General features: G+C 56.0%; 2 protein-coding genes across 2 annotated transcripts; both read right to left on the bottom strand.

The window, feature by feature from the left end:
• Window positions 1-1,668: 1,668 nt before the first annotated feature.
• Window positions 1,669-13,093, bottom strand: CSUI_000114 (protein kinase (incomplete catalytic triad)). Its single transcript, XM_068060348.1, has 7 exons — window positions 9,635-13,093; window positions 8,959-9,045; window positions 6,116-8,503; window positions 5,921-6,005; window positions 5,294-5,384; window positions 2,803-4,915; window positions 1,669-2,362 (listed from the first exon to the last, which is right to left on the bottom strand). Exons 1-6 carry the CDS (start codon window positions 11,834-11,836, stop codon window positions 2,803-2,805), a joined length of 6,966 nt encoding a protein of 2,321 aa, XP_067927676.1. The 5' UTR covers window positions 11,837-13,093; the 3' UTR covers window positions 1,669-2,362.
• A 1,172-nt stretch (window positions 13,094-14,265) lies between these two features.
• On the bottom strand, window positions 14,266-22,792 carry CSUI_000113 (glyoxalase family protein). Its single transcript, XM_068060347.1, has 6 exons — window positions 19,236-22,792; window positions 18,459-18,838; window positions 17,437-17,970; window positions 16,568-16,633; window positions 15,627-15,962; window positions 14,266-15,151 (listed from the first exon to the last, which is right to left on the bottom strand). The coding sequence occupies exons 1-6, from the start codon at window positions 21,631-21,633 to the stop codon at window positions 14,675-14,677; spliced, it is 4,191 nt and encodes a 1,396-aa protein (XP_067927675.1). The 5' UTR covers window positions 21,634-22,792; the 3' UTR covers window positions 14,266-14,674.
• Window positions 22,793-22,858: the final 66 nt, after the last annotated feature.

The raw sequence follows: 22,858 nt of genomic DNA, 5'->3' as shown, positions 1-22,858 counted from the left end.
CGTCAGCCGCGAAGGAGGATGCCGTGCCAGCTGAGAGTGGCGAAAGGACCGTGAAGTCTGCATCCTCACCGGGCGCTGTCCTGTTGGGGGCGGTCAAGAGGCGGGCGCAGGCTGCAAAGGCTTCTCGCGAGACTATAGAGTGCTCTCTCGAAACGGATGAGCCAGAATGGATTTCAGAGAAGAACCCTTGTGCAAGACAGACAGGATGGAGCTCTGCGGAGGAATCGAACTCCTGTGACGAAGCCTCTGGCAGCCCCACCAAAGCGTCCGATTGTGTGTTACCGGGGGAGGCTGACGGCGAGTCTGAAGAAAGCACGAGTACTGCAGCCGCCGTTTTACGTTGTGGTCAGTCCAGTCTGTCTTCAAGCAGCTGCGGTCCTCGGAGTATTGAGGACAGGCGGGCGATAGGCCAAGATGAAGAGAAGTCAATTGGCGGCTCAGCTTCTGGCGGCGTTGCTATGCAAGGGGAGTTCAAGAGGCAGGCGAGCCGACTGCGTGAAAGAAAGTGTCGTTCGGGGGTCTATCAGCCCTACCAAAAAGCGCTAAGTGAAGCCGCACGGAGACAGCGAGAACTTCAGGAGGAGCGAGAGAAGCGGGAAAAAGAAAGGCAAGAACGGGAGGCGAGCCGACTGCAACGGCAGCTTTGTAGAAAACGGGAGCGGAACCTTCTTAGGGCTCGAACAAGACGGGGCCAGCCTGTCATGAACAATGTCATGCGAGTGATCGCAGGGAAGCTACAAGGTGGCGGGTGTGATTGAGCGGCAACTGCCAGAATTTGTGTGAGACGTGCACTCTAGATTTTGGACGTGAGGTATCAAATCCCTGGGCCGCCACCGCAGGCACTGCGTCTTCGAGAACACGCCACACGCTGCTGCGGGGCCCGACTCCGGGGGGGCTGGTCAACGAAACAGAGGCCAGCTTTCAGAGAGGGTTGACCCCAGACGCTGGACAGCCTTGCGCACTGGTAACTGCGGCGTTGCTTGTGAGTCTCCAGGGGAGACCCGGTTTACATTTGCACCCCAGAGACGACCTGTGTCCAGGAATTTTTACGTTTTAATGCGACGTCTTTGTGTGTGGCGCTGAATCATCGAGCGGGGTTGAAGACACCGGTACTGACGCTGTGAGCGAGGTACCTTACTTGTACAGGGCGGGAGTATGCTCGCAGGGTGTCTGGTTTTCGCCCCCAACAGGCTGAGGGCAACCCGGCCACCTGGCGGACCTTACAGGGGCCAGCATCCCGAGTATCTCACACCCGCCCTGCAAGAAGGTGGAACAAAGTGTGTCATTTGGCTGGTTTCTTGTCTGAAGTATGTTCAATAGTTTGAGGTGTAACAAGCAGGTCGGTGAGACTCACTGAACAAGGACTCTCTGTTCGTTGTGGCTTCTGCAATTCTATACATCAGCGGCAGAGCAATCTCTTCTGACGGTACCACGCCCTGTCCGTCGCTTCTGTACACGTGTCCGGCGCCCCTGGCTGTGGGCCGTTCTCGTGCTTTACGTTTTAGCATTGCTGATGATACGCCTACTGTGCGCGTTCGCAGCGGTAGTCAAGAATTCTCATGCATCTCCGAGCTACTCGTGCATGTGAGTATCCATATCTCCGATGCAACCGGAGCACACCTACCGGAAAAGGATATGTGCTCGCCAAGAGACACACCGGACGGGAGCTTCTAGACCCCACGCCGAGCACCGTGTTTGAAGTCAACACAGCACTGGACGCCGTGCGGCAACGCCACCATTCAGTTTGAAATGTCGAGAGCTGGTACATGAAAGGCAGCTCCGCAGTCTAGAAAAACCTGGACAATCAGTTATAGTTGGCTGGGCCGGCCACTTGCTGACGTATAACGTCCGCCTCTGAATTTGGAAACGAAGAAAGACGCGCCAGCTTTGGGCGCCTGGATCTGCGTCGTCTGTTTCCCTCGGAAGGCGTCTACCCGGAATGAAGTTTGCCGTCTTACGCTATGCTGCGGTCGTCACTCACCTGTCCTGTTTCATGATCTGCGAGACGTCGTGCTCAGCAAATTTCTAGGGGTGTCGAGCGCAGCATCCTCCGTTGGAGACCATTGTTGACAGTGAGTGATTCTTCAGCCTTTCCATGAAGAAAAGACTCACGCTTCCGTAGAGAGACTCGGACTTGCAACGTCACACACGGAAGTCGCTGGGCGTATGCTAGATATAAGAATTTTTGTTCGACGCAGTTGACGCATGGAACGGCAGCGGGAAACCGACGTCCAGGGAGCTTTCTGTTGACATGCATAATTGTGGGCTCTCAGATGCCGGCCCGGCTGACAGCTCATCTTCTGGTTCACTTGCCTCGAGATGTTGTAGTTCATTTGCGCGGCAATAGACTGCGCTCAACCACCTGCGACAAGCAGGAACCGGACAAAACTACTTCACTCGGCTGACCTTCGGCGCTGACGGTCCCTTGTGAGGCGGCAAGCAACTCAGCTGCAAGGACTGTGGAGGACTGGTAAACTACGTGGGTGGTGAGAAACGCAGACAACAAACAGTACGGTCAACGTGTGAACCGTATAATTACTGAGAGGCTGACATGTTCCGGATGCGAGATGGGCCCGTCTATACGGTCTATTTGCTGCCTGCTGTTAATCTAGCTCGCGGCGCAGTCGCCTGTCGCCCGTCCGTGATTTTACTCTCTCGTGTTTTCGGTCTTATGCAGGCAACCCATTTGCGCATCTTCGTCTTCGCGTAGGCACGCACCCTCTGCAAGAATATGGACGCCGGTGTCCAACACGGTTTAACAATACATACGGGGGCGTGCCTGTCGCATATTAGTTTCGACGCTTACAGAAGAAAGCTGTACCTTTTGAAGCAGTCCAGTGTGGCCATGCCTTCGAGTAGCCAGGGATGCAGAAGGAGCTCCTCAGCAGTGGAGCGCTTCGACGGCCGGACACGCAGAGAAGCGAAAAGGAAATCTCTGAGTTCATAGCTGCGCCTTCCATCTCCAAGTCTTTCCTGTAGAAGTTGCAACACGTCCTCGTCGTTGAGACCACATGACAACCCCGAAGGGAACGGGTGCTCCAACGTCGCAAGCTCAAACAGCACAATTCCCAAGCTCCAGACGTCTGACGGAAATGAGTATGCGCAGCTATCCTGTGCTTTATCCAGTTCCGCAAGTGCACGTCTCCACGCACGCTCAACGGAGCCCCCGCGTTTGTTGTTCGCCCTACTGCGCGGCGCGTTGCGTTCACCATTAGTCGCCTTCCTGGCTCCGGCCCGTTGCTCCAGTCTGACGACTCCTGGAAAGGCACTGCCGTCACTTGTGACACCTTGTCCTGTAGCTCTTCCTACATTACCAGCATGCCCGTGGCTTTCCATGACGGACTTGCCGGGTGGACTGTTTTCCGTGAGGACTACGCCTCCCTCAGACGGCACCATAACGTTGCGCTCTGTAGTCCGTGACACCGGGAGTATCTTCACAGGGTTCGAGTTGCCACAGCATGTTTGTCGCGTCTCGGCTGTTTTGAGCACCTTGTTGCTCTCAACCTCATTCGGATGCCGGTCAGGAGTTCTCGGGGTTGAGCCGGCCTCGGCATCTGTACTCTGTGGAACAGAGCTGGGACTACAAGGAGCTCTCAACTCGGAGAAGGTGGATGTGAAAGAAGTTAGGAATGAAACCTTTCGGTCGGCTGCTCCAGAAAGCGTAGATTTGCACAGTGATGCAGTCGAAGTACACCTGGTAGAAGCGGTGTCGCCAGCGACACCTGGAGTCTCACGGCTGAAAAAGTCGGAGTGATAGACCAGGGCGTTGCGGTTGTCGGGACTGGCTGGATTGCAGTCCACGCGAGAATTAGAGTCGATGCAGAAGTTAACTCTTTTCCCGTTCAAGGGAGTTGAGCGACTTCTGACAAGATCACCCGTGTGACACCCCCGGCAGAGGCTAGGCTCAAAAACGCGAGAATTGCTGCCATTTTCATGACCGAAATCGGAAACCGCCGACTCGAGAGTTGTGGCAGTTTTGCTTGGGTGCGAAGAAGGGTGTGCCTGAGTGCTGATGGATACCTGTAGCGCAGGTGAACGTAAACGTTTCACCTGCCTCGAACTTGTCTCTCTACATATTTCATCAACACCATCCAGGCCCGAGAAGAGCCCGCCATCTGCCATTAAGGTGCCCGGATGTCCACTTACTGTACTTGGTACCGCTGTGTCTCCAAGATCGCCTCTCAAAGCCGTGCCCGGGACGCTGCTTGAACCGACGGCGACGTCTGGGGCCCTCGTCATGACCACTTTAGGATGGGCAACGTAGTTCCCCTCGAGGCCCGAGCACTTCCTCCTGGATACGTCTAGCATGCCGGGCATACTCCAAAATTCTGTGTTCGGTGGCTCCATGCTCTCAGGAGCGGATACTCTCTCGGGGCTATCAGGGGCGCAAGCGCACTGCGGCAAACGGTTGGCTACACAATTCGCTCCGTATGTATGTCTATTTCTGAGGAATGCGGGTTGTCTATCTCGGGCGAACCATGAGTCAGTTTCGGCTCCGACCGACGTCACCTGGACTTTCGGTACTTGAGGTCCTACAGATCCATGAATCTTGCTGTCAGGGCCGCAGTCAGAACTGGCCGCGATGTCAACCGGCCTAGGGGCCCGGCAGCTCCCCGACACCGCATTGCTCCTGTCTTCAAACACACTGACAGCTCCTGTGCTCGAGGGAGGCTCGAACTCGATACCTTGTTCGCTGCTGCGGTCCCTGGTAGCGCGCGCGATGCTCACGCCCCTGAGGATTGTCCTGTCGGAGCCAAGATTAGCCACATCCGTGCTATTGCCGGTACCTGGGTTCAGTTTCGCGGGAGGTATGCACGATGGGGTGTTGCCGGCGGGGTGCCGATGCCGCGCCTGGTGGGAGTACACTGAGGGAGTAGTACGTACCGGTGCAAAACGGTGCAGACGCTCCGGGCTCCTGTATAGAAAACACGTTGCAAGCGCAAGCTCACAACTCCCTCCTGCGGGGCCACTGGCGTGAAAATGCTACGTGTACGACCCGTAGCCACGGAGCAGCGCCCACTACTACCTCTCTCCGGAACCAGCGGTTTCAACGTAAAAGCAGCGGTGGCCAATCAACCGTAGAAACTGGTAGCACGACCAAGCACAGCGATACTGTTCTTGGAGAAGTAGTCAGACCCCGGCCACAGAAGCGAACACCAGCCACGTGATCTCTGCCCGGCTGGCTACGAGCTTGTACTGTTGGCACACACATAACTGAATGACGTTTGCCTTTAATCAGTTAGTACTATCCCTATCCAAGGTGGCTGATGAGGAAGGTCGAGTTCGGGCTTACATGTAAAGCTCGGTTCCCACGAATGTTAGAGAGTCCCCTTTGACGGAGTCGAGAAAACGTGAGATACCGAAGTCGGCAAGTTTCACGATACCTAAGAACACCCGCAAGCGGTTAGGACAATCACCATCCCAAAGGAATCACGGGTGCACTGGGCTCTGTCGCGGCTGTGCCAAGCAACTATCGAAATTCACACTCCGGGAACGAGCGAGGCTATACAAGTTTATTTCGTCTGCAGCGGACGTGTAGCGACCAACCCCAGGGCCCCCAAGCAAACGAGGAGAGCGGAGCTGTGTGAGCACCGAAAATGGAAAAGAAGAAGCAGTAGACACTCCTGCACGCTTCTACGCCAAGATACCGTTGACATTACGACGGGTCTGGATGCCACGCGCAAAGAAAGCCTCCCCGGAAATCGAGATACGGCAGGTGAGTAGACCAGAAAGATAACAAGGGCGGCTGAGGTGCTTCTCTTTCCTTGCTCAGTGCTAGCCTGGTTGCGACTGACGGTTGCATTTCCCGCCAGCTCTCGAGCTCAGCCCACTGACGAGCTTACGCACGGAAAGAAACAGTCCCGAAGTGCACCACCCAGCGTCTACGATACAATTTCGACAGCAGCGCTCTCTCGGTTACCTTGTGAATTGATGAGGATGTTTGGCGGTTTCACGTCCCGATGAATGCAGCGGTGCTCGTGCAGAAACGCTAGACCGCTGAGAACCTGCGACAGTGAGAGACACAATTATGTGGGAGGCCACCGCGTTCCCCAAGCGAAGTAGAACCGAATGCTCGCAAGTCCCTGTACTGCAATATTCATGAAGACCTATTTACCTGGAAAGCAATGAGCTTCAGCATGCATTCAGGAATAACACCTTTCTCTAGGCAGCCCTCAAATACAGCCGACTCCATCCTCCGTCGGGCGCGGGCAGCGTGCATCCTTTTTCGGCGTCTCTTGCTCCATGCCTCCTGACGCTCCGGATCCCAGGTACCAAGAGGCTCCAGCTGTCCTCCGGGAATTTCTTCGCTCCCCGTCGTGCCGCGACTCTCCATGCCAGATCCGCAGCTCGGAAAGCAGCCTGCACACCTGCTCGCCTCTTCCGATCCTCGATCGTCTTGATGTAGTGACTTATGACGGATCCTCGTCTTACAGGAAGGACGAATGGTGCAGTCTGACGCTAAGTGCGAGGAGGACGCTAGTCGTGCTCGTACACAAGTACGATTCATCACGCGTGAAGCTTCAAGTGGTCTACAAGCTGCACCACCGATGCAGTCTTTCCGTGTACCGCTCTGGTGGCCACCGTCGGCCTTTTCACCATCATGGTCCATAAAATGAGAACAAGAGAGCCTACTTTCCAAACTGTACCAGCGAGGCGCTGAAGTCTCTTCGGGGTCCTTGTCAACACGGGGTTGTCCCTGACGACGCGATTCAAACAAGGGAGACCTGAAGCTGCGGTTTTTGGCCCTCCTTCCTGCATCTCTGGATTCCCACCCTTCGGATAGCCCGGCCTCTTTATGGAAAACCGGCCAATGAAACGTCTGATACTTCGCATCTGGGGAGGTGAGGCGACCGCCTGACAACGTCGGCAGTAGAGAAGACCCGTTGGGCAATTTTGGGCCGTACCTCTTCGCACACGTCTCCTGGTCCTCACGGGGCACAGTCGTGCTCGCCACCTGTTGCTGCTCTATCGCAGCTGCGGTGCCCTCATAGCGCAGGCTTTGTGGGGCTCTCGCATCGGTGTGGCCACCTGCCGCGTTACCCTGAAGCGTGCCAGCTCGCTCTGTACTCATGAGAACTAGTTCTGTGGTAGGCATGTTTCCCGGCAAAGGCACTTTCTCAACTGCAGTTACGTAGTCTTCACGACAGCTCCTCGCATCTCTCGCCTTTTCCCCTTTTGTCCATCGTGCACCCTCCCAACTACAGTGGCACGGGCTTTCGATTGTCAGGACTCTTCTTCCTCTTTGCCCCCGACAAATATTTGTCCTGCAGTGGCGCCGAATGTTTCTTAAGACATTAAGCAGGTCACTGAGGGAGCCGGCCTCCATGAGCTCAAGCAACACATGCACGCACCCTCCGCGCTTTTCTGCCCACCTGTAGGCGCCAAGGAAAGGTACCAAGAAGCACGGAAGCCGGCATCCCGGGGAAAAGGAAGAAGCTACACGCGGCGAAGGCGACTGGCGATGATACCAGTTCCTGAAACAGGCGAGAGAGGCGGCGCTCGACCTTTTCTCTCCATGCGCGAGCTGCTGCTCTTGCGAGACATCAGAAAGAAGAGCACAAGGCGGAAAAACGTCAGGCATAGACACACGGACACCCCGCCCGCAGCTACCGTCCGCTTCCGGCTCACAGCTGGTAGAATTTGCCGACAGCAGGTGACTCGCCAGAGAGACCGAGCACGTTTTTGCTTCACAAGCAACACGCCGCTGCAAGCAGCGGTTCACACGGAATTTGAATGAAAAGGGATTCAGCTTTTCAATGTTACGACGAAGTGCAGGGCCCGGCGCTCCTGCAGTCGATAGCTTGCACTTTTGCACTGGAAAAACGTGCAAGGACATGACAGGAAAACTGGAAGAGAGAGGGCCATCAGACGAGTGCAGCGCTGTCCGCATATTAGAAACGGAAGGGCCTGGAGGCGGCAGTAAAGGTCGAAAAAGAGAAATACTTGCAGCGTGTACAGGAAGAGGAACGTAGTCGCGCAGAGAAACCGAAGCACTGGGTGAAAGCCCACACGACAAGCTCTGGTTGAACGGGGAAACGCTAGTACACGGACAACCCGAACGAGTGTGGGAGTTGGAGTTCGGCGACCTGTTTGCCAGGCTGAGAGAAGCAACGTGGCTTGCAGAAAGACGTTGCGCGAAAGCACTGGAAGGAACGAGTAATGCTGAGGAAGAAGGCAACAAAGACCAACTGGGTATCCGCCCGCTCGCCCGAAATGCCTCGTTTTCTTCTAGTGGACAGCAGAGAGTTACCGAAGGAGAGAGAGAGGGAGCAAGCGGCGAAGGGGTCCGTGAAAGGCGAGCTCTCTCAGAGGAAAAGAGGAAAAATGAAGAGGGCAGGAACCCAGAAAAAGCAAAGATGTTTGCTTGTGTCGAGAGCTCCGCCTCCAAGGAGGGCCACGCTGACGATGATCGAGACGTCGCCCCGATGTCCTTTATCCGGCGGACGTTGCAAAGAAATGCAAACGACGAGATGTTCATGCAGTATGATATCAGGCGGTGAGCCTAGACCGCGCACAGAAACAGCAGACCAAAGACACAGCCGCAGCCAAGGCGAGAACGATCGATTCAACACTTCTAGAGAACCGGAAAAGCAACGCCAGATATGGGTGACGGAAGCTAACATGGCGGACAAAAAAGAACGCAGGCGGACGAGACGCAATGACGGAGGCTCACAGGTGGCTACAAAGAAAACAATAAGCAGTATGCTCGTGCTTACGACTGCCGCGGTGTAGACATACTATGCAGGCCAGCCGGCTGCAACGTCAGCCATCAGCTGGACCTCTCAGGACGGTTCAAGATACGAAAACGCACACTGGATGTTGAAAAAAGGAGCTACTGCCACCAGGACCCCCAGCCCTCGTTCAGCACGTCAGGATACGGCAGTCTCAAGTTAGTCTTCGACCGCCTTCTCACTGCAGCCTTTTTGCATACGAGAGGTCAATCCCAAGGGTCCCTACTTTGATCTCAGACGCCAGCTGATATCTGTTGGTCTTCGTGACAGCGTCAACTCTGCGGTAAAGGTCGAAGCAGCCCACATGGATTTCCTGCAGTGCACGCGACAGTTGATTACAGAAAATGGCAAAACAAACAGGATGTGTTGCGAAGCACTCCACGGTAGATGGTGTGTGAACTCCAACAGTGCCTTCACGACAGTAAACATGTTCTGCGTACAGCGGTTTCGGGTATGAAGTGGCCCCGCGTACCATGCGCCTTACGGCACCCATTTTGTGACGTCGCACACAAGGGTGCCACACCTCAAGAGATAGGTAGGCATGCAGACCAACTGTGGCCCTTGCCTACGATTATCTCACAGCCGCGCGCGCACAGTGGACGTCCGCCACAGGCAGACGGCCGAGGCACGTGCCTGTCCTCTCCTCCACTATGAATCAAGACGACAGCAGAAGCAGTCTACCGTTACGCTCGCTCGAACTGGCCGGAACATGCTATAAGCTGTGCAGGTCGACGACGACCCCCGTACGGCAGCGGGATTGGGCCCAGTGCGTGTCGAGGGAATTTTTGTGACGGCATCTCTGCGTATCCGCTCGAAGACGTTACGCCCTACAGGCGACCAGAATGCAGACCATCCGCGAACTCCCACTGGACTCAAAACTGCGATCCCAGTCCATGTCTAACCTTGACAGCGACAGCTACGCCTGAAGCCTTGTGCGGAACGATGTACACCCGGGCACTCCGGCCTTTGCCCACGATGCGGCTACGGATCCAGTCGAAGTCGCCGTGACACAGACTCGGCCCAGTAGCAGTCGAACCGGTTCTGGGCGGACTTGACCTCGTTCTCTTGTTCCCTGGAGAGCACGAAGAACGGCTCGTTTGCAGGAGGCCGGCAGCAAGAAGGCCTTCTTCTCTCGTATCCCTAGTCAGCGCCTCTTCCACGCTTCTCAAGCACGAGCGTCTGATTTCACCTGCCCGGCACTTTGACTCCCTCTCCGCACCTGTCCACGCCGCTTCAGTCCGCTCCCGGGCGCGACCGTCAGTTTTCTCTCTCGTTCCGCCTTCGGACTTTTGTAGTGCTAGATGAACTACTCCTTCCAGCACTCCAGCACCTTCTTCCGGCCAGCGCCCCCCCTCCGCAAGTTTGCTCGTGCAGGGTGGAGCTCCGCCTCCCCGCTCCAGCTGACAGCATACCAGAGCAGTGCCGGGCCAGTTGCAATCTTGCTGAGTCGCGACCTCTGAAGCTCCAGTCACACTGCCTGTCGGAGGAGTCGCCAACGGCATTCCCATCCCCCTGGTTTCAAAAGGCAAAGCAGCCGACCGCGTTGGTATCAGCGACTTGCCTCCGGAAAGCCCGCAGGGCTTCTTATATCTCTGGATGTCCGAAGTGGTCGGCGACACTGCTGTTTCTGGTTGATGAGATGACCTGAGCCCAAGCTGGACGCCGTCAAGCGCGACGGCAGACAAACGATATGCCGCTTTCTTGAACGCCCGATGTGGCAAACTGAAAGACGCTGGAGGGCACGGGAACGGCATCGACCATGTGACAGAAGTGGGAGACGACAGGGCGAAGTTGCAACTTGCCCCAGAAAGTCTCTTCGAGGAGCTGAATTGGATACACGATGTTAGCTGCAAGGTGTCTGGTTTCTCATCGTAGAACTCGGGCCTGGGCGATGGCTCTGACGCGAGGGAATAGACGCTGCCGGACCGTTCACAAAACCCAAGAAGCGTCGATGCGGCTACTGCTTCACCGCTCCATGCAAGCCGTCCAGATACCAGTTCTGATGCAAACCTCGAGGCAGCACCACTAGCCTGGCTGTGTTGCTGGTGCCCCACGGTGTCACCTTCACCTCGGCTCTGGCAAAGAGCATTGGAAAGGTACGGCACACTCTGCTGTGAACAGTCACCAACGCGCGAGTCGCGGCACAACACTGCCTGTGAGCCCCCGACGCTCATTATGGCCCCTGCGCCGTCTGCCGCGAATTCCAACAAAGCATTGGAAACGAGGCAGTCTCTGGTGCGAGGAACACCCTTCTTGGCACCCCTGTTGGATCGGGTGTCTGCACTCGCGAAGTATTTTCTCGAAGCGGGCGAGACTGCGTCGGGGCCGAGCTTCAGTTGTTTCGGGTCAGCATTTGCTCGCTGCTGATCTATCATGTCGGGGAAAGCAGCGGCAATGCTGCCGTAGAGGTGCGCCCCCGCTGAACAAGAAGGACAACGCACTCCAGATGGGCGTCCCCAAGCCCCGTCCCGTCGTCGGTCGAACTGCGAATAACCCTGGAGAAGATCGCCAGCCATTGATGTCAAGTTCTCTACGTCAATAGCAGCTGCGTAGCTTTCCGAAATAGCTCGTGGCAGCCGTTTCTTCCTCCCCCATTTTGGCCCAGGCAGACAAGTAGAAGAAACTACAGTTTCTGCCGGTCTGGTTGAGAGTTGCGGGGCAAGAGGTTGCTGCAGGCATGCGCTTGCAGATGAGACCTGTACACAGTTCAAGTAGGCGTCCCAGCCAAGCACGTCTACGGGGGCTGCGGCACTGGGCGGAGTCTGGCATGCCTTGCACAAGCACGTAGAACTGCTCGTGCATGTATAATGCTCACAGGGGAAAGGTATAAGGCCGTGGTTGTCGGCACCAGGGGGGTGATTCAAAGAGCTGCTGTTAGTACCGACAGGGGCGCCCTGACTGTCACACTCATGGCTTCCCTCGACCCTACAGCAGTGGGGGCTGCCGGCGCTCGAGAGGCCGGGGACTGTCGGCGAGCGACGCACGTCAGTAGGAGACGAAGACGATGACGTTGTGCTAATCCGGAGATCCTCGCTACTGTGGTAACTGCTGCTCGTCGTGCCCAGCTGAGCCACCAGGGGAGGAGGGCGGAATCTTTCCATCATGTGGCGCCTCTCCGCGTACGAAACAGGCGCCGCCTCGGCGTATCTGTTGACCAGGCCTACGCCTACATCACTATAGTTGTCCTTCCGCCCCGCGACCACGCCTCTCCGTTGCGTTCACCAATTCGTTCTCCATCCTCGACCAGACAGAGTCATCCCAGAGTGCCTTTGCAGCATTATGTGTTGCTCACCGGACGAACCCCAGCAACTCTTTCGGGTCCGTCATGTGCTTCCACAACACCCGAGCTCTTCTCTTCCGCTGACCTCCCCGCCTTATGATGTCCACCTAACGAACCTAGCCACACGTCCATGGCGAGCGGGTGTGTGTGCTGTCTCAGAAAACTGGGCAGCTGGGCAGCACCCGGCAGATGAACAAAAGCGAAAACCGAGAAGCTGTCGGCGGGCGCATCACGTCGGGAGTGAGCTTGCGAAGTCTCCAACAATCAGCTGTCGCGAGGCCGACGCGTCGTGCCGGCAAAGTCCAGTCGGCTCATCGTCTTCGCCTAGTTCTCCAAGGGCAGCGACGCCTCGGCAAGCACACGGGCGTGTGTGGCTGGGGCGCCGTGCAGTGTTACGGTGTGCGGGAAACAGCTAGCTCGTGATGAAAGCCTGGTCCAGAGTACGCCCAGGCAGACTGCCAGCGAAGCAGCCGTCGGAGCTCCGTTGATCGCGGAGTACCTACCAGCGTGCAAGCTGCTAGGAGTGGCCGGCAACACACGTCGCCACGGCCTGGACAGCAGTTGGATCGAGGAGGACGACAGATGGGACACCCGCCTGGACTGCAATTAGCAGTTTGCTAAATCCTTTGCTTAGGGGGTTGGTAACCGGCCGGACCAATTGCTTGACCCTGGTGCACAAGGCAAAAACACGCAGTTACGTACACGCGCGGCGTTGGTACGCGGGGGTCGAGCTGCAGCTCAGTCAGCCATGCAACGGATCTATCCCGCGCGTGAGAGGGGAGAGTGATGGAACGCCGAAACTCGTATGCGCATAATGCGAAAACAGAAGGAAGGGAAGGAAGATGTACAGAGAACTGCGGGGCATTTTCTTGGACCGGATAAATTCTGGGCGTACGACGAACGCATTCGTCCGTGGATGGCGGCGTACAACCACACGGTGGGAGGGCGTCCGACCAGGAATAACCAGACACATAGGCATACAGATGGTCGCTGAAGGGAGCTGGCAGTAGCATTGTCCGCCACTGATGATGAAGCACCAGGAAGCGAAGAAAGAGAATAGCTGGCCTGCACCTCCCTGAACAAGCTGGAGTATGTTACTTTACTCCGATTATGTCAGTTACACATAAGCATGCGAACGCGACGAAGGCCGTTGGGGCCGTGTCGGGTCCGTGAAGGGGGGGTGCTGAAGTGTGTCCGGCCTGACAGACCGAGGTGCCAGTTGATCCCAAGAACAGTGAAGCTCAACAGGATAGACTGTATAGCTAGCTTGGCCTTCGTCGAGTGCTCTATGGCATTGCCTTTTTCCCGACCGGAAGCTCAGTGGCCTTCGTGGCGTCGGTCTCTCGTCGGTGTTAGCATCAGTTTCGAGAGCTATCCACGGAGTTGCCAGTTGTGTCCAGCCTTGTTGCAGGTTGCGTGCCTTCAACAGTGCCCGTGACGCCTCTTCGTGCGGTAGGCCGTGCCGTGCCGCGTGGTAGCTGCGAGCTCTGGTGGTGTGGTTAGCCGTATGTTGCTTCGCGTGGTTCGTTGCGTGTCGTGCTGTGGGAGGACCCCCGGCACAGAGGGTCGCTACGTTGCTGGAACTGTTGTGTTTGCGAGTCCCCGAGACGGAACAGACACACACGAGCTTTCCACGTTTACCTCCAAGTGTCACACCTTCAACGCAGTCAGACTCCATGGCCAAGCACGCAGCCTCAGTTTCGCAGGCCTACTGATGTCACGATAGTCTGTCCGCGACACCTCGCTGTGTCCGATTTGGTATCGACTGTCGATCACAGCTACTGTGCCACTTCACAAAGTTTCAACCCATCCACTGAATCACTTCGGGCATGCGGGCCCAGGCAGGTTAGGTGAGATCGCGGAAGACGACCAAGTCCCACATATCCGATCAAAGGTTTCCGTGGGCGCCTGGCCCCCATGTATTCTGCTCCACGCGAGGGTACTACAGGAGCGTGCGAAGTATGGTCATATAGCTTGAAAGACCTACTTCTCAAAAGGCCTGCAATCGTCACGGCGGCTTTGCAGGCGTAGCGGTACCTCGAACCCCCAAAACAAACGTATCACCATACTGGCAATGGAACGCAACTAACCGAGGTGCGAAAACAGCTCATGGCAGTACACTTTGCACGGCTTCCACCGTCGTCACCCCAGATGGTGTCACGCAGCACTCCATTCAAGGCAAGCTCGGCTCGCCAGACGCGGCCCGCCAAAACTGAGCCGCGCCACTTCTTCAAGGGCTGGCATTTGTCTGGTTTCTCCGCCGAAACTGCACCGGAGACCAGGGCCGGCCGCAGTACGGAAACATCCTTTACAGTCTGCTTCCATTTCGGGGTCCCGAACTTTGTCTCGGGACCGACCACAGTGTTCTCTTTGCAGCACCAGGAATCTGGCGGTTTACAGCAAGACGCACCTTACTCTGACTTCAGCGGGGAAGCTCAGCCGCAAAAATACAGCTGGTTGACGAGATGGTAGCAACTACCCTGCTGCGGTCAAGAAAGCAGTCCTGCTGAGCCACGGCACAGTTACAAGAGTACAAAGTTCTTTCCGTTCAGTGGCGCAGTCGACTACTTAGACTGAAGACACTGCACAAACTCAGCGGCTCTCGATGGTGGCGCGGCACGACCGGATGTGCAGTGAACGAAGCGTGAATAACCACAGGTTATCAAGCACGTCCCGGCTCACCTTGGGGTGACACCGTAGCCTCGCGGTTTGTGGTTTCCTGCCTCCGCTGGAGTTCATTTTCGTGCATGAGAAGATTACAATGCAGTTGTTCATAATAACGCCGTGCCCACTCATTTCGCATCAGCATTATAGGATACCCATCTGCATCTCGGACCATGGCTGTGTTGAGCTCCAAGCCAGAACGTCGCAAGCTTTGGGCGAAGGCTTCCTGCGCTGCATCACAGGCACTCCGATAGTTCTGCAACGGCGCACTATCCGGGGACCCGCAACTGGCGGGACTTGGACTGGGATCAGCTGCGCAAGTGCGTGCTGGTTCAGTCTCATCACCGTTCTCGTCACCTGATCCTTCGGCGGATGTGTCTGAGTGTAGCGGTGTGTGCGCCTGGTAAGCAGCCACGGCCGCCGCGACGTCGTCCACTCCGATAGCGAGATAGCCAAAACAGGGGTGAATTCGGATCTGGATGAAAAGAAAACTCACAGGAAAAGCCTCTCTCGCGGCAAGCCCAGATGCTACAACTTCCGCCGCAAATGGCATTCAGGCACGACACCAAGATAAACGACGGGCGGGACACCAAACACCTATAACCCCCTTGGGCGGGACAACGGCAAAACTAGCCTTCAGTATTACTATCTTGTCTCCTGTGTAGTGTAGGCTTGCGCTGGGACGGGGACGCCTCTGATGGGCGATTCAGCTCAAAGCTTAGCTCCATCCTTCAGGTGTGAGGCAATCACGCGGGAGCGCAAACCAAGCATTGTCTACTGGACCGAAACGCACGTTCTGACTTAACTTTGATCGCCTTCAAACTCCTACACCCGCTAGCACAACGGTCCAATACAACAGGCCACTGCCGGCAACGGTCTAGGTGAGCCTACGCTGACGCGAAGCTGTAAGGCTGGGTGCACTGGAAGCCGCACTGCTGGGCAATCCTTACAATATCCTCGTCAAACGCATATATCATTTCCAACTGAGGAACCTGCCGCTCGGCTGCCTCTGTGGCGTAAGCTTTTCTGGAGGCGCCTGCTGGGTCAGTCGAGCTCTCGCTTTCCCACTCAGCAGGAATCGACATCATATCGCCACCTTGTGCAATTTTCTCCATTTCCGAAAATTCCTCAACCCCCGCCTCGGCTGCCTGGTCTGCCTCCGGTAAGGCAGAAGCTCCTTCGACCGCTCTAGCAAAACTCCTTGGACATCCGAACGTCTTGCTCACCCCGGCAAACCGAGACCACGGGTACAGCCGCTCAAACAAGTGACTCTTGTACCTTACCAGCTGACAACGCACAGAAAACAGAACACAGCGGGAGAATGTTCACACCCACGGGTGCGCCTACGATGCAGCATTGGGGAGCAGATAAGAGAGGCGCGCAAACTATCTTTTTCACCGCTCACGATCCTTAGACGGAACGGAGAAGGCAGTCCCCTACCGGCGTCCCATCATGGCACCAGACTCTCAAAACGGCCTGGAGGCCGGACTGAATGCGTCACTCGACTTTTCACGCACCGCGCTCACATTGTGAAGAGAAGGCACAGAAGAACCGCTGTCCTCCTGCTATCTTTCTGTCTGGTCCAGCAAACACCAAAGCAGACATCAACCCATCCGGCTGGCCCGCTTCTACTTATTCTACGCGCTCAGCTTCTCAAAAACCCAGAACGGCTCGAGATCCCCGAACGCTGTACGTGCCTTTTCAAGAAGACAGAAAAGGAGTCTAGTCTACTTGACGCCCAAGCGGCCAGCCCCAGGGATGACCTGGTCAGTCGCTCCCAACAACGGAATCCTGACCGGACGCCGTACCAACCTGCGTATGCTATAAGTCTACCCGGCGGTGCTGGCAGCGGGTACACAAAAGGCACCAAGCACCAGTCGTGAGTGCTTACAGCCATTTGCATCTGACGGCAGTAAAAACGATCAGCAACCAGCATGCGGCCAGTGTAGGCGCGAACCTGCACCCGACACGCACAAAATACTCTCCTGGGTTTCGCGTTACCGACACATCTTTATATTCTTGGGGTGCCCGCTGTGTACGATCTCGAAGCTTCTAACCCTTACGGGAGGACAGTCTACAACTTACAATTAACCGTTCACATGCGTCGTGCCTATGTTAGAATACAATAGAATAGCCACCTCTAAAACACCAAAAAGGAAACCAAACCTGTATAGAACATTTCTTTAAGTGAACGTCGTGCACTCCGGGGAAAGGCACCAACTAGTCAGCTGTTGGAGCTATACATTTGAAACGTTCTGTGCACAGGTTTTTCACAAGCAGCAAACAAGATCCTTTTGAGAACTTGTGAATATATTTCGCTCTTCGTTATGGCTTCGGTTTTCTGTTGTCCATCCTGACCGCTGAGGTGTTGCTGCCTCTCACAAAGCAGTCGGTCCGACACCGCTTAGAAGACGCCGTCGAAGGCTTCTTCTTCGACCGGCTTTTAAGCAGCTCTGTGTGGTCGTGTCCACCGTTACTCCCATCACCGCTCTGATTCGGCACTCAAAAATCTACACATGGAACTATACAGCAACGAGAAAAGTACAGCTGAGCGACGATCGCACGGCTGAGGTCCACCTGGCATGCTCCCGGATCCAGCAGACAAATACTGTGTACCAAAAAAAACAACTCAGCAACTGTGACGGGAACGCGGGTGCACGGCGTGCCTCGTTCTCACTTCTCCGTAAACAACCACTAGGTGTCACGCCTGGTCTATGCAGCGTCGTCGGAGGTAGATGCTAGCCTTATATGCATTCTTACCTTTTGTAAGAAAGGCTTTTTCCTTGCCTGCAGCTGAACGTAAGGCTGCTCCTGCTGGGTTGCAGCTTCCTGTTGCATGGCCTCCAAAGCGTCTTCAAGAAGTTCGAGCCGCTCCTGATGCGTCTTGTGATCTCCAACCACTCGAATGTTCAGTGCTTTACGGAGCGCTTCCGCTTCTCCGCCAAGCGACTGCTGCACATTACCGTTTTCCGCTCGCTGCTGTCCTGGTTCACAATTCCGACACTCTGGATTCTTAGGGCTAAAAACTGAACCCCTTTCCTCATCAGACGGCCGCTCCTGACGCTGCTCTAAGTAAGGACGGAGCTGCAGAATTTGCCGTTTGACTTCTTGCAAGCGCACATCGCGCTCTTGATGGTGCATGTATGCTTCCCATGACCGTAGCTTATGATGCTCTTGCATGGCGGATGCCGGGACAAGACCGATGGAGCTGTCATCTGTAATCTGTGTAACCTCCACACCGTTGCCTTCCGGGTCCAAGACGTAGGCACACTGAACCCAAATATCTTTCCGCGCCTGCGAACACAGAAGACACGAGATATAAAAAAGAGTACCCAGTGTGACGCGTGGTGATCGCCGGGGCACCACCGTTTGGGGTTTCAGTTTGGAATTCCAGCTTGGCGGGTCACGTCGAGCGCCGGCTTCTCTCACAGTAGGTCACACACAAGCACCAAAGCGAAGGCCACGCTATCCGTTCCTTTGACGCCGCAAACCGCATGCTGTCATGGGGAGCGACGCGCTGTGCTCGCAGAAGACACTGATGCCGGACTGAACCGATGTCCCCCCTGCTGACGGCGGTTTTGCTAGCCAGCAGGTAAGCTAAGGTCAGCTGCCTACAAAGGTCTCTGCAGTGACTACACGGCCGTGCATCGCCCTTATGACCGTCGTTTAAGCATGCCTGTTCGACGACGCGGCCATAAATGAGTTCGTCCGCCAACACCTTCTCATGCGTCATAACGACGCTGGGACACAAGAGCGACAAAACCCTTCCTCGTACCCCTTACGTGCTCATCGGGAACCATGGAAGGGACAATCTTTCTCTTAGCGGGGAGCTGAAATAACTTGCCCCCATGCGCCTCAACAGCCTGATCCGTTAGCATTTCCAGAGAAGGTAAGCATGCAGTGAAACCCAGGAAACCGTGAAAGCCTCGATCCAGGCGGTTCCTCCGACGCTCGAACTGTCGTGCACGATTCAGTGTAGGTAAATCCTTTGAATGCCCCATCATATGCTGGCGCAAGACGCGAAGGAATTGTCGTTCCTCCGATGCATCTTCGGTGCGCGTCCGCTCATCAAGACGAGCTAGCAGTTCCGACACCCGTGGAACGTACACCAACTCAATCTTCAAGGTGTCTAGACTCCGCGCTGCAACCCGCGTAGATCCAGCTGCAGTGGGCAAGAAAGACGGGAAGACGACTTTTAGTGACGGGGACCTTTTTTCTTAACAGACTCGGAACAGACAGACGGCTACCGAACAAAACTGCATCAGGGGTGAGAAACGCAAGGTTCGAAACCAGACAGTGAGGGCTTCGCTGACGGGGCAGAGTTAAGTCCTGTTTTCTTACCGATAGTTCCGGGCAGTCAAAGGTAAGGACACGAGGACAAACCTCGCACTGGAGCAGCGCTCGGCGGATATGTGTCTACTAGAGAAAACCCTAAGGCGGCGTATAATGTATACACGTCCTACTACGACAGCAACCCGCGGCGGACGCTGCACGGTAGTGTTTCGCTTGACGCAACACCACGCTGAGACTTGAAGCGGGCAAACCAAATCAGCGCGTACATTCCTCCAAGGGGTATCCGAGGAGCACAGTGGTCCTGGGGCCGGCGAACTCCGCTGCATCTGCTGCACGCCTCAGAGCCGCTGTCGTCTCCGACCCCCTCGCTCCCCGGTTGTTCGTTGTCTCAACATGAGGCGGATGAAGCTGCGACTCTCTTCTGTGCTGGGCGATTAGCGCCTCAATGTCCACCCCTCCTGAACTCTCGCCTTCTTCCTTCGCATCCGCATTCTGGCTTCCAGAGACAATCCCGGTGTTCTGTGCTGTTACCCTGACAGAATCTCTATTGGGTTTCGACACGAAACCCTCCCCTACACGCCAGGCGGAAGGTGCTGCAGCCGTCGCAGATCCACCCTTCGCTTCTTGCCTCCAGCTGGCGAAGCCATGCGAAAGCACTTCGACAGTGTCAGGCCGCGTTGATTCATTCTTGTTTCCCTCTCGGCCGACAACGCTTACTGGACCAGGACACTCCATCGCATCCCCTGCTTTACCTCGAAAAGTCTCGGAACCCTGTTTACTGCTTCCGCCACCCCCTTCGTCCGAAGACGCGTGTGTTTGACCGCGTGAGCAAGACGGCGTGAAGGCATAACCAAGCACTCGCATTCCAAGGATCTCCGTATAAAATCTCACCATTTTCGAGAGGTCACGGACGCGCAGGCGGACATGAAGCAATCGGCGCGGCCCCACCTCCATCGAGCCCCCTCCCTGACCCGGAAAGCTGCAAGGATCCCCTTGTTCCGACACTCCCGGCTGTGTCTGTGTAGACGCGTTATGTTCCTGAGCCACTGCGAATGTCGAAAACGACCTGTTGGAACCTCTCACCGCTACTAGTTTCGTCGCCTCTACGTTTTCATTCTTGTGCCACCGAGATCGAACAGACCCTTGAACACGTCGGATGCAAGAAGTTTGAGGTCGTCTGGCGTTCAGGCTCGTCGTACCCCTCAAGCGACAGCCGTCCCTCTGCACGATCAAAGGTTCTCGACCCCCAGGAGCTCGCAGAAAGAGAAATCCGCTGGCCGTCTGTCTCGGAGAGCAACCACTTCCCTTTCTTCTGCTGCTTGAAGGGCATGGAGTTCTCGCCTCTTCCGCAAGGCTTGCAAATGCAGACGAAATCGAGAAAACACTGTGACTCAACCCGCAGGAGCCCGCATTTTCGCTGTCTTGTTCGCCTCGGGAGAGGCAAGCGGGAGGCCACCCCAAAGACTTTGTCGACGTACCTCCGGTCAGCGCATTACACGCTAATCGAAGGCGCGTATATTGTTTTCCAGGAGCCGTGCCCGAACATGTCAGGTATAAAGCTGTCTTGGAGAGCAGTCTGCAAACGCTTACCAACCCTTCCACTTGGTCAAGCCGGTGCACATGGTGTCGCCTCGACCACCCCATTCCACAACGTCGCCTTTCTTGCTGCCCGAGCCATCCCGCTTTCCGGGTCCCTGCCGGCCGCTGGTCACACGTTCGCTTGGCCTGAAATGAAGCGAGCACTAACGGCTTGCTGTCGATAACTCCCTGAGTGCCCACAGCCCAGAACACACGAGTTCGACGCAAGGAACGCCTTTGTGCCTTGTTTGCAACAGCAGAGACGTATTCTGCGGGCGAGACCGCAGGCTTGTGGAAGGACCGCGATGATGTACTCAGATCGTGACACAGCGGGTGTGCCCCTACTCCATAACGAAGTTTCAGGAGTGGGCCTTGGCCTTTCATTGGCTGAAGCTCAGAGGCATGCAGTGAAGCGGTGGCAAACGTAGGCTTGAACGTGCACACTAACAGCATACAGAACAAGTACCCGCATACGCGACCGCCTAGGAGATGGTGCGGAGACGTCTGCTCCGCGACACACCAGCTGTCGTTGTTGCGGGTGGTCTCGCGATCCTTTCTACCGATCAGGCCGTCATTCACAAGCGACTTGGTAGACAAAGAAGGCTTTCCACACCCCTTATCCGGGCAGACGCCCTGAGTGCGCGGGCAACCGCGCGCACGCCCCGCGTAGAAACACACAAGCCCTCGTCTTGCTTTGGTATGAAGTCCAAAGGTAAACGGGCGCAGGTCTCTGTCGGTCGAGGCCAGGGCGTGCTCTTTCTTCGGATGTCCTAGAATACGTCGTGAGGAGCCGGTGACCTCTCTTGTTTTGCAACCCCACCGTCCAACTGCGCAGCTCATCGCAGACTTCGGTATCTGAGGTGTGAGAGAAGAACCGGCCGGAGAGTAGAACGAGGGGAAGTCGGTCGTCGAGTTCATCGGCTCCTCATGGACTGCTGCTTCAGCTAAACTGCTCGAAATCGGCGAAGTGACGAAATTGTCGTCCGTCGAGGAAAAGTGGCTGCCGCCAGTGCCGTCAGAACCCAAGGGGGAGAAAATATACGCAAGCTGTAGAGACGCCCTGTAGAACCGTAACTTGTCGTCCATCGTTCCGAAAATGGTTGTTCGTGAAATAGACCGAGGTCTGTACCACCCTCAATACAACGGCAAAGTGATTGGCGTCTGTACGGAACCGTCTAGCTTGCTGAAGCGTCCCGGCGCCCCTGGTACGCGACATGTGCCGGGGAAGCAAGAGAGGAGAATAACGCGGTAGTGCAGAATATCCGGTGCGTGTGTCCTAGACGGACACAGCACCTGCTCTCCTAACAATTCATGGGGCAGGCCGTCTGCCCGTAACGGTCAGCACAGTGAAACTTCTCTGGAGCTGACATAAGGGACCAAGCCGATCAGCGACAGGGAAAGCGAGTGTTGAAACGGATTCTTGCCGGAGCCAAGACCCAGGGGAAAAGTTCGGGGAGCGCAGTTATACCGTTGATCTAGGGCTGCTAAGCTAAACCACAGACGTTACGAATGAAGGGGGACAAGCAAAGGCTGACCAGGCAATGGGAGCAACACATCAGAATGCTGTCCTCAATTGGGAGACAAGACGCAAAATGAATCACCCTGCTCTGTAGAACGGAAGTGGCTGCCTGCCGCGCACGGCAGGACAGACACAGAGCCGAGGAAGGAAACGCTGGCATGCCGCATAGCAAACTACCGTCGCGCGCGCCACGGGCAGAGGACGCAGTCTTCGGCGCGAATACATCCGCCACAGCAACCTGTCCTTCAAGCTTGCGTGTAGCTGTTGTCACTCGAGACAAAGACAAAACAGGACGAAGACGGTTTGGATCGAAACTAAGTGATCGTTCTCTTCGCGAGGCTGCATCCAGCGCCTGGGAGAAAGTGGAGTGGGTGGCGACTGGTTGCAGGAGCAGTGGCGGGCTCCCAGGGGGCAAGACCGAGCTCCAAGGCCAAAAGTGACCTCGCGAGACCTCGGTCGAACTAATGTTCCACTCACTGTACCTTTTAAAACCTGCCTACTGCTGGGGCGCGAACTCGCCAGACCCGGCCTCGGCAATTGAGGCGGTGTGCGGCCAGCAAGGCGGATTACTCTGTCAACGAACAACTCGGCCCATTCGCATGGGAGGCAGACGTCGCCACAATCCTTGAGGAGCGCCGTCGCGGTTTACTCAGATCAATGCACACGGCAAGAATCCAACGGAGAGCGTATGGAGAAAGACGGGAGTCCCCTCTGGAGAAGTGCCCCTTCTTCTGAAAAATGCTCAGCGGCCGTTTGTAAGACACATGCGAGGTTATGCATGCAGCAGCCGCC

This window comes from Cystoisospora suis (assembly GCF_002600585.1).
Source record: "Cystoisospora suis strain Wien I chromosome Unknown contig_45, whole genome shotgun sequence".
Taxonomy (NCBI): domain Eukaryota; phylum Apicomplexa; class Conoidasida; order Eucoccidiorida; family Sarcocystidae; genus Cystoisospora; species Cystoisospora suis.
Note: the sequence above shows the minus strand (reverse complement) of the source record. Positions and strands in the feature narration are given on the sequence as shown.

Coding starts and splice junctions, on each gene's coding strand:
- CSUI_000114 (XM_068060348.1), bottom strand. CDS start 11,836: ATGATGGAAAGATTCCGCCCTCCTCCCCTGGTGGCTCAGCTGGGCACG. Junction 9,046..9,634: donor GCGTAGCTGTCGCTGTCAAG/GTTAGACATGGA, acceptor CGTGCACTGCAG/GAAATCCATGTGGGCTGCTT. Junction 8,504..8,958: donor AGCTGGCGTCTGAGATCAAA/GTAGGGACCCTT, acceptor TGCGCGGTCTAG/GCTCACCGCCTGATATCATA.
- CSUI_000113 (XM_068060347.1), bottom strand. CDS start 21,633: ATGGACGACAAGTTACGGTTCTACAGGGCGTCTCTACAGCTTGCGTAT. Junction 17,971..18,458: donor CCATGGTTCCCGATGAGCAC/GTAAGGGGTACG, acceptor CTGTGTTCGCAG/GCGCGGAAAGATATTTGGGT. Junction 15,963..16,567: donor GCCGTCAGATGCAAATGGCT/GTAAGCACTCAC, acceptor GTGCGTTGTCAG/CTGGTAAGGTACAAGAGTCA.